Raw genomic sequence first — 13,469 nt, forward strand, 5'->3', positions numbered from 1 at the left:
TTGATATAGGACTCTTTTACTGTGGATATTGATATTTTTGTACCCGTTTCCTCCAGTATCTTCACAAGGTCCTTTGCTGTTGTTCTGGGATTGATTTGCACTTTTCGCACCAAAGTACGTTCATCTCTAGGAGACAGAACGCGTCTCCTTCCTGAGCGGTATGACGGCTGCGTGGTCCCATGGTGTTTATACTTGCGTACTATTGTTTGTACAGATGAACGTGGTACCTTCAGGATAAACCAGACTTGTGGAAGTCTACAATTTTTGTTCTGAGGTCTTGGCTGATTTCTTTTGATTTTCCCATGATGTCAAGCAAACAGGCACTGAGTTTGAAAGTAGGCCTTGAAATACATCTACAGGTACCCTGCCAATTGACTCAAATGATGTCAATTAGCCTATCAGAAGCTTCTAAAGCCATGACATCATTTTCTGGAATTTCCCAAGCTGTTTAAAGGTACAGTCAACTTAGTGTATGTAAGCTTCTGACCAACTGGAATTGTGATACAGTGAATTATAAGTGAAATAATCTGTCTGTAAACAATTGTTGGAAAAATTACTTGTGTCATGCACAAAGTAGATGTCCTAACCGACTTGGCAAAACTATAGTTTGTTCACAAGAAATTTGAGGAGTGGTTAAAAAAACGAGTTTTAATGACTCCAACCTAAGTGTATGTAAACTTCCGACTTCAACTGTATATAGCCTCCTTACTGTTATTTTATTGTGCTGCTATTTTACTTTTAGTTTATTTAGCTCACTTTTTTACACGGTAAGGTTGTGTTCAGCGCATGTGACAAATGACATTTGATTTGACTTGGATGATCACAGTGTCTTGTATCTATCCTTGCGTTGAAAAACGATTGGGTTGTTTTCACTTCTGCTAGGCTCAGAGCTTTTATAGCGCGTACAACTTCCGATCCCCTCCGTTTGTGCATCTGGAGGCCTCTTCATAGATTTACCAGGCTCAAACAAATACAGTTTAGCACAAAGGCATTTCACTTGCTGTAAAGTCTGGGATGTGTTCCGAAGGACAGATTCCAGGTGAAGCCATTTTGAAAGATTGAAGTATCTGAAATTGATTTTGGGCTGCATGTTAGTCATTTTACAAACAGTTGGTAATGGACTTTCAGATTTTGTTGTGGGGTACAACAATTAACATTAAGCGGAAATGAATTATAAATATGACCATGTTTGCAGCAGAGGGCAACATTACGCAGTGGCTTGTTTGATAGTTTAAAAAGGCCCGCGCATGCGCCATCAATTACCTATATTAAACTACAGTACGATAGGTGGCGTGTGTCCTAATGTGGACTGTTTTTCTCTGAAATACTAGCTGAAGAGGAAGTAGTAGCAAAGATGTTTTATATCTGTGGTAGCAGTTTACCAGAGTGTACTTGTTGAATGACACAAACTTTTTTTTATGTTTTATTGCTCATTTGATTAAACAAATATTTACCTTGATACAGGATATCGTAATAGTATCTTCGTTAATACATTGCATTTGGACTGAGAGGAAATGCGGGACCGAACTAAGGAACTTGGCAATGTGAGTTTAAAAAGAAAAACAGGCTAGCTAACTTATACTAACCAATATCAATGAATATAGACGCTTATGCATGCAGAATTTGTAGCTATTTCATAGGGTATTTAATGTATTCTTTATCTGGTAGCTATTAGTGCTAGCTACATTGCTTTATAATTGGCGAACCTAGCTAGTTTTTTGTAAACCTAGGATATCTAGTTAGCATAGTTAAGATAGTCTAGAACCAAGGATGGGCCAGTGGCTAAAAGTGTATTGAAAGTTCAATGCCGCACTCAATATGGGTTGCATGTTGGATTTACCTGTTAATGACGTGATGATTGTGTCCGTTCTTTCCCTATTCTCTCTTCCTCACACACCAGACCGCAGAGGCGTCAGACGAGGAGGAAGAGGGCAGGGCCCTTATGGTCAAACCGGGGATTTCTACAGTGAAGGAAGAGAAGGAGAATGATGCTTTTTTCAAGAAGGTGAAATCATGCAAAAATAATTCAAGAGTTGAGACATCTGTTTGCATTTTTATTGTGACTTGATGTCAGTTTCAATGTTATGCTACTCTGCAGTATTTTTATCTTGGCTTGTGGATGCCAAGCACAGGAACAGTTTGTTGTGCCAACATAAACTATCATACTAATGTGATCTGGCTGAAATAATGTCAAGTCAAAATCAGTAGCATTTCTGTATGCCCAATGTACATGTTATGCGAACACATTCATCTCGTCAGTGACACACAGGATGATGCGGAATTTGTCTCCTGGTCTTTTCTTTAGTGCCCCCCAAAAAAACTATTTCACAGTTTAGCTTCTATTACATTTACCAGCCTGTTTATCCCTTCTCATAAGGTCCTAGAGATTCGAGGGGTAATGGAGATGCTTAAAAAGGTGGTCTCTGACCTTGAGAACAAACAGAAGACAGTGTTGGGTGTGGCACTGCCAGAGGACGGTCAGTAGATCAACACTAACACACTGACATTAGTGCTAATATGCTGTATGTAAATATATGGCATGGTGGTAATGTATGTAGGAGTTCTTATATGATATGCATAGAATATTGCATTTCCATGGTAACAAAATGACACTGAGACTCCAAACAAAAAACAATTGATTGCAAAGTTAAACAAACCATACAACTCAATGCACAAGGACTACTTTGAACAATTTCCACTGGGAATTTAACAAGAACACATTTACTCGAAAAACTGTGCAGATATAAAGTTTGGTAACAGGTAGAGCTGTGATGGAAACAGGAAGTTTCGGTACAATTTTATAAGTGTTCGACAAATAGATATTTTTGTGTTGGTAAAATTAATTATGCGAGAAATGGCAGAAACTCCTTTTTTTGCGCAAATATTGATATAATAAACATCCTATTGAAGTAAAATTGGAGTCACGTGATGATATGGTGCATGGTCCACCCACTGTGACTTGGGAAAGCATGCAATTTATTAGGCTACAGGTGAAATAAATGATGAAATTCAGAGTGGTGAAAGTGCAGCTTGATGCTCTTTTCCAATAAATATCGAGGGTCTTATTCTGGTGACATGGTGATTTGATGCTTGACTGACGTTTTGTCAAAAATAATCTCATCATGTAGACTAACCTACCCGCGCTGTATCTACGAGCTGGCTAGAGCGCACGCGACAAGACCAGAGTAGGCACATTTGCTTTTTGTGACAAAACTATCGGTAGAATTGAAAATGTGATGGGAACACATTGAACTTTTGATTTTTATTCGGTACATGAAAACTTAAGTGAAAATGTACATTTTGTGTGCGCTATGTCATCACATACAGATTTGTATCCGCAACAAGTCAGTTTGGTGGAAATGCGCATATTTTATTTATGCTGATTTTAGAATATTTGCATGACAATCTGCCGCTTATTGGATAGAAACCTAGCTACTTTTAGAAAAAAGTTTGGTCCAAATCAGATGTTAGGTACTACTATATTTATTTAATATTATATGAATCCTATCAATTAAAATAGCCAATTTGGGTGCAATCAATTAGCTTAATTTTTCAGAGTTCAAATTATATTACAATAAAATATTGTTGCAGGAATGCTAATCTTATCGGTTTTCTAACTACAGAAATGATATCAGAACAATCTGAGATGGTGGGTGTCATGGCTTGCAGAAATGACATGGAACAACCCTACCGAATGGTGCAGCGATCTAAAGCACAGCATCTCAGCGCTAGATGTCACTACAGACCCTGGTTCGATCCCGGGCTGTATCACAACCGGCCGTGATCGGGAGTCCCATAGGGTGGCGCACAATTGGCCCAGCGTCATCCAGGTTAGGGAGGGTTTGTCCAGGGTAGGCCGTCATTGTAAAATAAGAATTTCTTCGTAACTGACTTGCCTAGTTAAATAAAATACTAGGAATTCTCATTGTAGCCAATTCAGTTGCAGTCATTGTTTACAGATTTTCTTGGTCGATTTGGTAACAGAATGACACGTTTTTAATAACTTAATAAACCATAAACCAAATTCTTATCAGTTAAAACATTTTAATGAACGGGTGGTTTGAAATTCCCATTGTTTTCCCAAGCATCTAGACATTATCTCTGTAATTTGCAACATTGTTGCAATACAGACAGGCATATTTTCTCAGCCAGTCGATATCATGATTCAGCATCATTTGTATGGATACACAAAGAAATGTCAATAAATGAACAAGTAAAAGGAAACGCGGCTAGTTTGCAGTCTTTCCAGCCTCAGCCTGAAGTGATTGTGTTAGCTGTGTTGGCTAGCTAGCAACGGTAAGAGCCTCCATAGCAACCATTTTTTTTGCCATAGCAACCTCCAAAGTTCTGGATCTATCAACCAGCCCTTGTGTAGATTTGCGTCACATGGCAGTCAATACGAATCGTACTAACGACCAGAGAATGCCGCTAATTGCACTTTACAAGCAGTGTTAGTGAATGTAACATCACGTTTTGTTGGAAAATGTATGGTTTGGGAAAGAATCTTGTTTTTTCATGCTGGTAAACTGTTGTATAACAGCAGAAATACACTTGAGTGGCTTTGCCTCCCGATTAAAAAAATGTCATAACACATGGCCTCATGTATTACTGCTTATAACTAATTGGTAGGTGTACCTTTTTTAAAAACTTTAATTAGAAAATATATCAAAGATCGATGGGTTTTTTGGTAACAGAAAGACAAGACACTAGGCAATATTTCTTAAACCTACAGAAGGCAGATCATTTAGCAAAACTAAATGTTGATATTAGTTGGTAGGGGACTTCAACATTATTGTGCTTTGATGTATTTCTAATACCTTCTAAGACTTTTTCTGCTAGATGTTTTCTAAGACCCCTTTTCCATCTGTTTGACCAGAAATCAAAGCCTTTGCTTATTCATTTTTAGGATGGGGAAAATGGTTGAAATATGTAGAAATGCATTAACTTCTCAGAAATATAGACTCTTAGCTTTCATTTTACACCAAATTTGATGTGCCGCTATGAGCTTCACATGCTATTGCTCATGGAGCTTTTAACATGGAAATACCGTTATGTAATGTGAGCTGTCGCCAAATTGATCACTGAACCTCCATGTCTTGTCAGAAGGGACACATTGTACTAAAAGGTTTCTCGGTTTGAAGGGCATTTTTCCTTTTTGGTGATAAAGCAGTTGGTGCTAAGCATACTATTAGGTACCATTATTCCCTACAGGCTGAGGGATTTGTTACTCTGGCAGTTGACAGTAAATAAAAGGTGAGGTCGTAACGTTTCTTTGTGGTTCAGGTATGAAAAGGGAACTCCAAACCCTTCGGGAAGAGATCAAAACAATGGCAATGCAGATCCAGAAGAAACTGAACAGTGAGTATTCTAAGCTGAAATGATATGGTTAGCTATTGACTAATGATCACAGGTGATTCAGTGCCCGCAGTGGATATACCTGAATACAGAAATATCCAACCGATTTTGTTATTTATTTATTTTTACAGCCATTGAACCCAAAAAAGGAGATGATGATGGGAAATACGTTCCCATAAACCTAAGGATGCAGAGAGCACAAGTGAGGCTTCTATATAATTAATAAAGTCTTGATTGTAATCCAATATACAGTAGGCTGACATTAATTTAACACTTCTTCCATCTCTCTGCCTCCCCTCTCTTTCTCTAGTATGGTGTCTTGTCTCGAGAGTTTGTGGAGTTGATGGGCCACTGTAACATCATCCAGGCTTCTTACAGAGATCGCAACGTGGAGAGGATACAGAGGCAGCTCAGAATCAGTAAGTCTGAATGTCATCTGTGACTGTTATCATACTGCTGATCAGAAAGTGATTTCAACACCATAGATTTTTATCTTTTGAATTCAAGACTACAATGTAGAAGTTAATCTACATAGGTGATTTCATGTGAAAATGAAATGTACCCAAAAGCAGCAACTTTTGTTCTATCCCTCCAGCGGGCACCAATGTTACAGATGAGGAGTTGGACGGTATGCTTGAAAGTGGACTGACTGATGTTTTCACACAGAATGTGAGTATGACTGACTGACTTAAAGTAACCATGATTCATGATGAAACCAACTGTTGGCAATCCCACAACATTATTCTTTTCCTCTTTTTGTTGGGTAATTTTCTGTTAACTATGACTTTTCAGGCTCTGAGTTTTTCTGATATAGCAGAATGACAAAAAAACAGATGGCATTGTCTAGTTAAGCTCTTTAGTGTTAGGTTTGGGACAAAGACAAATGCATATACAGTGCCTTCAGAAAGTATTCAACCCCCATTGTGTTTTTCCACGTTACAGCTTGAATTTAAAATGTATTAAATTGAGATTTTGTATCACTGATATACACACAATTCCCCATAATGCCAGTGGAATTTTGTTATTAGAAATGTTTACAAATGAATACATTTTTAACTGAAACGTCTTAAGTCAATAAGTTTTCAGCCCCTTTGTTATGGCAAGCCTAAATAAGTTCAAGTGAAAATGTGCTTAACAAATCACATAATAAGTTGCATGGACTTTTGAATGACTTGCCCATCTCTGTACCCTACACATACAATTATCTGTAAGGTCACTCAGCCAAGTAGTGAATTTCAAGCACAGATTGCCCCACAAAGGCCACCTACTGGTAGATGGGTAAAAATGGAAAAACCAGACACTGAATAACCCTTTGAGAATTACTATTACTATTATTATTAATTACGCTTTGGATAGTGATGAGAAGTTTGGCTGTTTTTACCGACTCAGATTTTTTCAACTCGTTCAGTCAGAAGAACAAATCTTTTAGACTGATTATGTTCATTTGAGTCAGTAATGCCCAGCGCATGCAGAAACCCTTACTGGCAAACAAGGGAACTGAAAACTCGAAAGAGTACAACCCTCTCGTTCATCATGGGGAGCTTATTGGAGCTGTCATTTGTGACAGACTTGTAAACGTGTGCTTTAAACAATGTAGCCTACATTTGTTTGATTGCTAGGCATACAAATAAGATGCATTGATACATTTGTAACGAGGTCTAGTTGTGGCCGTAATCGGACAAGATTGTGAACGACTCTTGGCAGAATGCATTGCTTGACCTCCGTCCGTGATGGTGATGAGCACAATGTCGTTCGCAAACTGCAGCCCCCCCCCCAAACTATTTATTCTGGAGGTTGAGTTTGTTGAGCAAAGGCTATGTATGTTTTGGTTCTACAAAGCTGTGTCCATCGTAATATTCAATAATCAATTAATTGCAACCATTCTTACACCATGTGATCAGTTCTAAACATGTATTTTTCTTCTCTATGCTCATGATCTATTCTGCCCTACCAAGTGTTAGGTCCTGACAAACTAATGGACAACTAGTCAAAGCCCAAACCAAGTTTATTCATCCACTGGGTCAAACAGCTGAAAAGACAAAGACATGTTTACACAAGCACATACAGTGCCAGTCAAAAGTTTGGACACACCTACTCATTCAAGGGTTTTTCTTTATTTTTACTATTTTCTACATTGCATAATAATGGTGAAGACATCAAAACTATAAAATAACACATGGAATCATGTAGTAACCAAAAAAGTGTTAAATGAATTAAAATATATTTGATGACAGCTTTGCACACTCTTGGCATTCTCTCAACTAGCTTCATGAGGAATGCTTTTCCAACATTCTTGAAGGAGTTCCCATATGCTGAGCACTTGTTGGCTGCTTTTCCTTCACTCTGCGGTCCAACTCATCCCAAACCATCTCAATTGGGTTGAGGTCGGGTGATGGTGGAGGCCAGCTCATCTGATGCAGCACTCCAGCACTCTCTTTGGTCAAATAGCCTTACACAGCCTGGAGGTGTGTTTTGGGTCATTGTCCTGTTGAAAAACAAATGATAGTCCCACTAAGCGCAAAACGGATGGGAGGGTGTATTGCTGCAGAATGCTGTGATAGCCATGCTGGTTAAGTGTGCCTTGAATTCTAAATAAATCAGATAGTGTCACCAGCAAAGCACCATCACACCACCTCCTTCATGGTGAGAACCACACATGCAGAGATCATCTGTTCATCTACTCTGCGTCTCACAAAGACACGGCAGTTGGAACCAAAAATCTCAAAAGGACATTTTTCCACCGGTCTGATGTCCATTGCTCGTGTTTCTTGGCCCAAGCAAGTCTTTTCTTCTTATTGGTGTCTTTTTAGTAGTGGTTTCTTTGCAGCAATTCAACCATGAAAGCCTGATTTCACGCAGTGTCCTCTGAAAAGTTGAGATGTGTCTGTTACTTCGTGAAGCATTTATTTGGGCTGCGATTTCTGAGGCTGGTAACTCTAATGAACTTATCCTCTGCAGCAGATGTAACTCTGGGTCTTCCTTTCCTGTGGCAGTCCTCATGAGAACCAGTTTCATCATAGCGCTTGGTGGTTTTTGCGACTGCACTTGAAGAAACATTTAAAAGTTCTTAATTTTCCAGATTGACTGACTTTCAGGTCTTAAAGTACTGATGGACTGTCATTTCTCTTTGCTTATTTGAGCTGTTCTTGCTGTAATATGGACCGGGTCTTTTACCAAATAGGGATTTCTTCTGTATACCACCCCTACCTTATCACAACACAACTGATTCGCTCAAACGCATTAAGAAGGAAAGAAATTCCACAAGTGAACAAGACACACCTGTTAATTGAAATGCATTCCAGGTGACTACCTCATGAAGCTGGTTGAGAGGATGACAGCTTTGCACACTCTTGGCATTAAGGCAAAGGGTGGCTAAGAATCTAAAATATATTTTCATTTGTTTAACACTTTTTTTGGTTACTACATGATTCCATATGTGTTATTTAATAGTTTTGATGTCTTCACTATTATTCTACAATGTAGAAAATAGTAAAAAATAAAGAAAAACCTTTGAATGAGTAGCTGTGTCCAAATTTTTGACTGGTACTGTATATTTATACCCTCCTTCTAGGCTGAGTCTCTTCCTTGCACATTTAGACAGCCAATACATTTTTGTTGCTCGGCAGGAACTCAAGTGACGATTGTTCGTTCTCACTTCATCTGACCTGACCTCGTCCAGAATTCTTCACTCCTCCCTAACTCACGGCTGTCCTACTTTATCTGTGACTGAAACCAGACCGTTGCCCTTCTCTCTATGGGATACATGAGATTTAACAATAACATGTTCTGACAGAATGTAATCTTTCTGCACTACCCTTTCTCACTCAGTAGATTTCCATACACTCAGTTATAATATTGTAACATGAATAAGAATATTTCAAGTTAGAATCCAACACAAGCAAAAGAGCAGTAACTGCTCATGGAGTGGAACTCAAAAATGGCTTTATAGTTTAATTGTTCAGCCAAATGAGTTGTAGTCAGATCACTAGAGATGTGGTTATCTGTTGTCTTAACATGAGGAAATTTTTATTTACACTGACCTTCTTGCTTGGTATACCCACTGGAATACACTGGTTTCCATAGTTTTTCTTGTTTTTATTGCACACACTTGTTCATAGATTTATTTGTATGCTGCTGTCCGTTTCATATAGTTTGATACTTGTATCAACAAAAAACAATCAATAATACCAAGGTAAACCATAGAAGCTGCAGCCCAAAGCTCAGTGAACCCAAGGCAAAAGGCAGTAACTGCTTTTTATCCCAGGTTTCACTGCCACTTTTTCCAGTTACTGCTTTTTATCCCAGGTTTCACTGCCACTTTTTCCAGTTACTGCAGACATGAGCCCCATTTTCTCAACACAGTGGAGGCAGGATATTTGTCCACATGATAAATCATGTATTTAATGTATCAAAAATGTCTAACTCATTCTTGACCAAATGTGTAGTTACTGCTCTTTTGCTTGGTAGGGAAGTATTTCCCTGCGTGCTTATGACAGACAGTTGGTGGTTGGCGCATGTCTCTGGAGCTGCTGAGCCGGAGGAGCGTGTATTAATCCTGCTGTTGGACTCGTTGCGGCCAGCAATAGTAAGTTAGGTCAAACATCCAACTAAAATGAACAAATCACTCAGAAAAACGAATCATGACTCGAGTCAGTGAAGAGTCGTTCAAAAAGAACGAATCGTTAGCGAACTGCACATCACTAATAGTGTATCAATACACCCAGACACTACAAATATACAGGCATACTTCCTTACTTAGTTGCTAGAGAGGAAGGAAACCGCTTCACCATGAGGCCAACGGTGATTTTATTTTAGGAGAAAACTGAGGATGGATCAACAACATTGTAGTTACTCTACAATATTAAGCTAAATGACAGTGAAAAGAAGGAATCGTGTACAGAATACAAATATTCAAAAACATTCATTCTGTTTGCAATAAAGAACTAAAGTAATATTGCAAAAAATGTGGCAAAGAAACAATTTTTTTGCTAGGGGCAAATCCAACACAACACGGTCTATCACTCTTCATATTTTCATGCATGGTGGTGGCTGCATGATGTTAGAGGTGTAATTGTCATCGATAAGGACTGTTTTTCAGGATAAAAATAAAATGAATAGAGCTAAGCACAGGCAAAATCCTATGGACAATCTGGTTGTCTACTTTCCAACGGAGACTGGGAGACAAATTCACCTTTCAGCAGGACAATAACCTAAAACAGAAGGCCAACTATTCATACACTGGACTCGAGTTGCTTACCAAGACTGCATTGAATGTTCCTGAGTGGCCTAGTTAAAGTTTTGACTTAAATTGGCTTGAAAATATATGGCAAGACTTAAATGGCTGTTTAGCAATGATCAACAACCAACTTGACAGAGCGTTAAAAAAAAAGGCTAATATTGTACGTTCCAGGTGTGCAAAGCTTTTAGAGACTAACCCAAAAAGACTCACAGCTGTAATTGCTGCCAAAGGTGATTCTCACATGTATTGTCTCAGGGGTTGAATACTCATCTACTCAATATATATTATTGTTTCATTACTTTTTTTAAATACATTTTTCTTCCACTTTGAACAGAGTTTTGGGTAAATCTTTGACAAAAAAAATGACCGATCAATCCGACTTCGTACCAACACAATGTGGAAAAAGTCAAGGGGGTTGAATACTTTCTGAAGGCACTACATGCTCCTGGAGTAAAATTGACATTTGTTTTTAAGACACTCTTGTTTGCTTGCATTGGACTACAGGTTTGGATTTGGTACGCACTCATTGCAATGCCTGTGTCTGGGGACATTCTTAGAAATCTGTATAGTAACCATAGTTGTGAAAGAGAACCCCATAGATGGAACCCTTTGGCCACCCCTGCTTTAGAAGAGTGTGACTATAGCTGTTTCAGTTGAAGCGTAGTTGATGTTCTCTTGACTAGATGTGTTAAGTTTTATGAGCAGTTAAATAGACACGTCATATCATTTCTCAGACATTTTGTCAGGCTCTTCAGAACCAGATTGTAACATTTACTCTCTCCCTCCTGTAGATCCTGATCGACGCTAAAGCCACTAAGCAGGCGCTGAATGAGATTGAGTCCCGGCATGATGAGATCCTTAAACTGGAAAGGAGCATTAGGGACCTGCATGACATGTTCCAGTACCTGGCCATGGAGGTGGAGGCTCAGGTAAGACTGTCACACCCCAGGAGGACAAACTGGAGCCCTATTACCTTTCTTACCCAAGTGTGCACTTGTTAACTCCCTGTCAAAGATGTACAAGCTTTGGATTGGTGCAAGCATGGGCAGAATCCATTTTTCAAATTCTATTTCCCACACCAGTACAAGTGCACACACTTTGGGGAGAAAGGAGAAATGGGCTTTGGAGACTTGTTACTGAGAAAGTTGGTTGGCAAAATACCTTTAGTGAAGTGTTTGCTGAATTGACAAACTGTTGTTCTGTTATGCAGGCGGAGATGGTCAACCGCATTGAAGCCAACATCATCAATTCAACTAACTATGTGGAAAAGGCAGTGGCAGACACTGCGAAAGCTGCCACCTATCAAAACCAAGCACGCAAGGTAGGAATTCATTTTAAGGTTGTGACAATTATTGGACAGGTTAGCTAATGAACATTGATACTACCTTTCTATCGCTCTCTTCCTCTACAGAAGATGATATGGATTGCGTTATGCTGTGCCATTCTCCTCCTCATTTTAGCCATCTCATTGGCTATCAGCTTCTCCTGAGATTCTGATGTGAGTTCTGTAGTTAGCAAAAATGGCCATATTTCAACATTAATTTACTGCAAATACAAAACTATGAACTTTTTATTGATTAGGTCAATGTATTCAATCAACTTATTTTGTACTTTTTTGAAATTCTTCCTTGCAGTGTCATCTTCCTCTAACCCACTTCTGCCCTGGGACCTTGAAAAGAAGAGAAGTCCTGTGTTATTGATATCACTGACCTCTTAACTATCTATACCCTGGCACAGACCGGGAGGCACACATACACAAACAGCCATCGTCTCTCATGCTCATACGTTTACTGCCCCACTTTCAGCAAAAGGCAATGCTGAAGTTTGTTTTGGCTCTCTCTGTGGTGCCCTTTTCTTCAATGGCACCCTAAATGAAAATGTGTGGACAACTCGTTACTTACTCAACTTGTTGGACCCCTACGTGTCCCCCAAGGAAGAATGCAATATTAGAACCGACACTGACAAGGTGCTGATCAGATTTGCTCAGGAAAACCTAAGTGCTCAAGTGATTCTTCTTGAATAAGGACAAAGCGAAAGAAAACATTTTAAGCGCTTAGGGCTTCTTGTTTTTAAATGCAGATCTAGAATAATATAATTGTATATCGCCAATGTATTATTTGGTGAGTAATTAAGACGTGCAGTTATCACATTTGAAAGGTGTCTAAAATGGGTTCCATGTTACCCTTGTATATAGAGAAGATCTTTTATAAAGAATTGGCACTTGAACTTTCTCTCCCATTAGGAGAATGTTGTCTAAGCACTGCAATGAATGGCCCACTGCCTCCATGTTGTCCTATTCACTTCAGTATTTATTTATAATTTTAATATTGTGGAAGCTGCTATGTTTAGTCTTGCCACAACAGTAATAGGAACCCTTACAGTTATGGTGCCTTTTTTCCTAATTAACATTTTCTTGTGTTTGCAGACATCTAAGGGCTTTGTCTACCTTATTTTAAAGAAGGGATGGAATCTGTGCTGTAATTATTCAATGCTCTTCTGCTTCAAGAACTCATTAACCATTTTCAGATTTTGTTTTCAAACTGTAAAGAGATCAGCCATGGTACTTTACCCTAGCCTTAATTATCTGTGCTGACTAGCTCCTCCCTATGAAGTGACTAGAGGAGCTAAATACTTGTACAGTATTTGGCGAAGGGAGAAACAGGATGAGTGAGGAGAGCAGTGAAGTACATTGTTACTGTATATTATGTGGCTGTTGAATTTTGTATCAAACTTTCAGCAATTTAAATTTTAAAAAATTAAATGGGTTTAACTGTTGCACAGATTAAAGTTTGCAAAGCATGGTTTGTCTCCGTGCCTTTTTTTCCTGCTACGGCTGCATATTCCCGGAGGGAAACAACGCACACATTTAAATTGT

At 38.8% G+C, this 13,469-nt stretch overlaps 1 protein-coding gene across 2 annotated transcripts; it reads left to right on the forward strand.

Annotated features, from left to right (window-relative positions):
• The first annotated feature begins 1,298 nt into the window (after window positions 1-1,298).
• On the forward strand, window positions 1,299-13,395 carry LOC106589274 (syntaxin-4). Of its 2 annotated transcripts, XM_014179024.3 has the most exons (11): window positions 1,299-1,544; window positions 1,901-2,005; window positions 2,378-2,477; window positions 5,284-5,358; window positions 5,487-5,557; window positions 5,666-5,774; window positions 5,951-6,024; window positions 11,386-11,523; window positions 11,805-11,915; window positions 12,006-12,092; window positions 12,229-13,395. In XM_014179024.3, the coding sequence occupies exons 1-10, from the start codon at window positions 1,515-1,517 to the stop codon at window positions 12,081-12,083; spliced, it is 891 nt and encodes a 296-aa protein (XP_014034499.1). In that variant the 5' UTR covers window positions 1,299-1,514; the 3' UTR covers window positions 12,084-12,092; window positions 12,229-13,395. The 2 variants fall into 2 exon arrangements, with proteins under 2 accessions (XP_014034499.1, XP_082826517.1); XM_082970391.1 differs by lacking the exons at window positions 1,299-1,544; window positions 2,378-2,477.
• The last annotated feature ends 74 nt before the right edge of the window (window positions 13,396-13,469 follow it).

The sequence above is a fragment of the Salmo salar genome, chromosome 28, assembly GCF_965601325.2.
Source record: "Salmo salar chromosome 28, fSalSal1, whole genome shotgun sequence".
Lineage (NCBI taxonomy): Eukaryota > Metazoa > Chordata > Actinopteri > Salmoniformes > Salmonidae > Salmo > Salmo salar.

Bases quoted from the DNA above. Each gene is read 5' to 3' on its own strand.
- LOC106589274 (XM_014179024.3), top strand. From the start codon at position 1,515: ATGCGGGACCGAACTAAGGAACTTGGCAAT. The intron at 5,558-5,665 runs GTGAGGCTTCTA...CTCTTTCTCTAG, and splicing joins TAAGGATGCAGAGAGCACAA to TATGGTGTCTTGTCTCGAGA. The intron at 5,775-5,950 runs GTAAGTCTGAAT...CTATCCCTCCAG, and splicing joins ACAGAGGCAGCTCAGAATCA to CGGGCACCAATGTTACAGAT.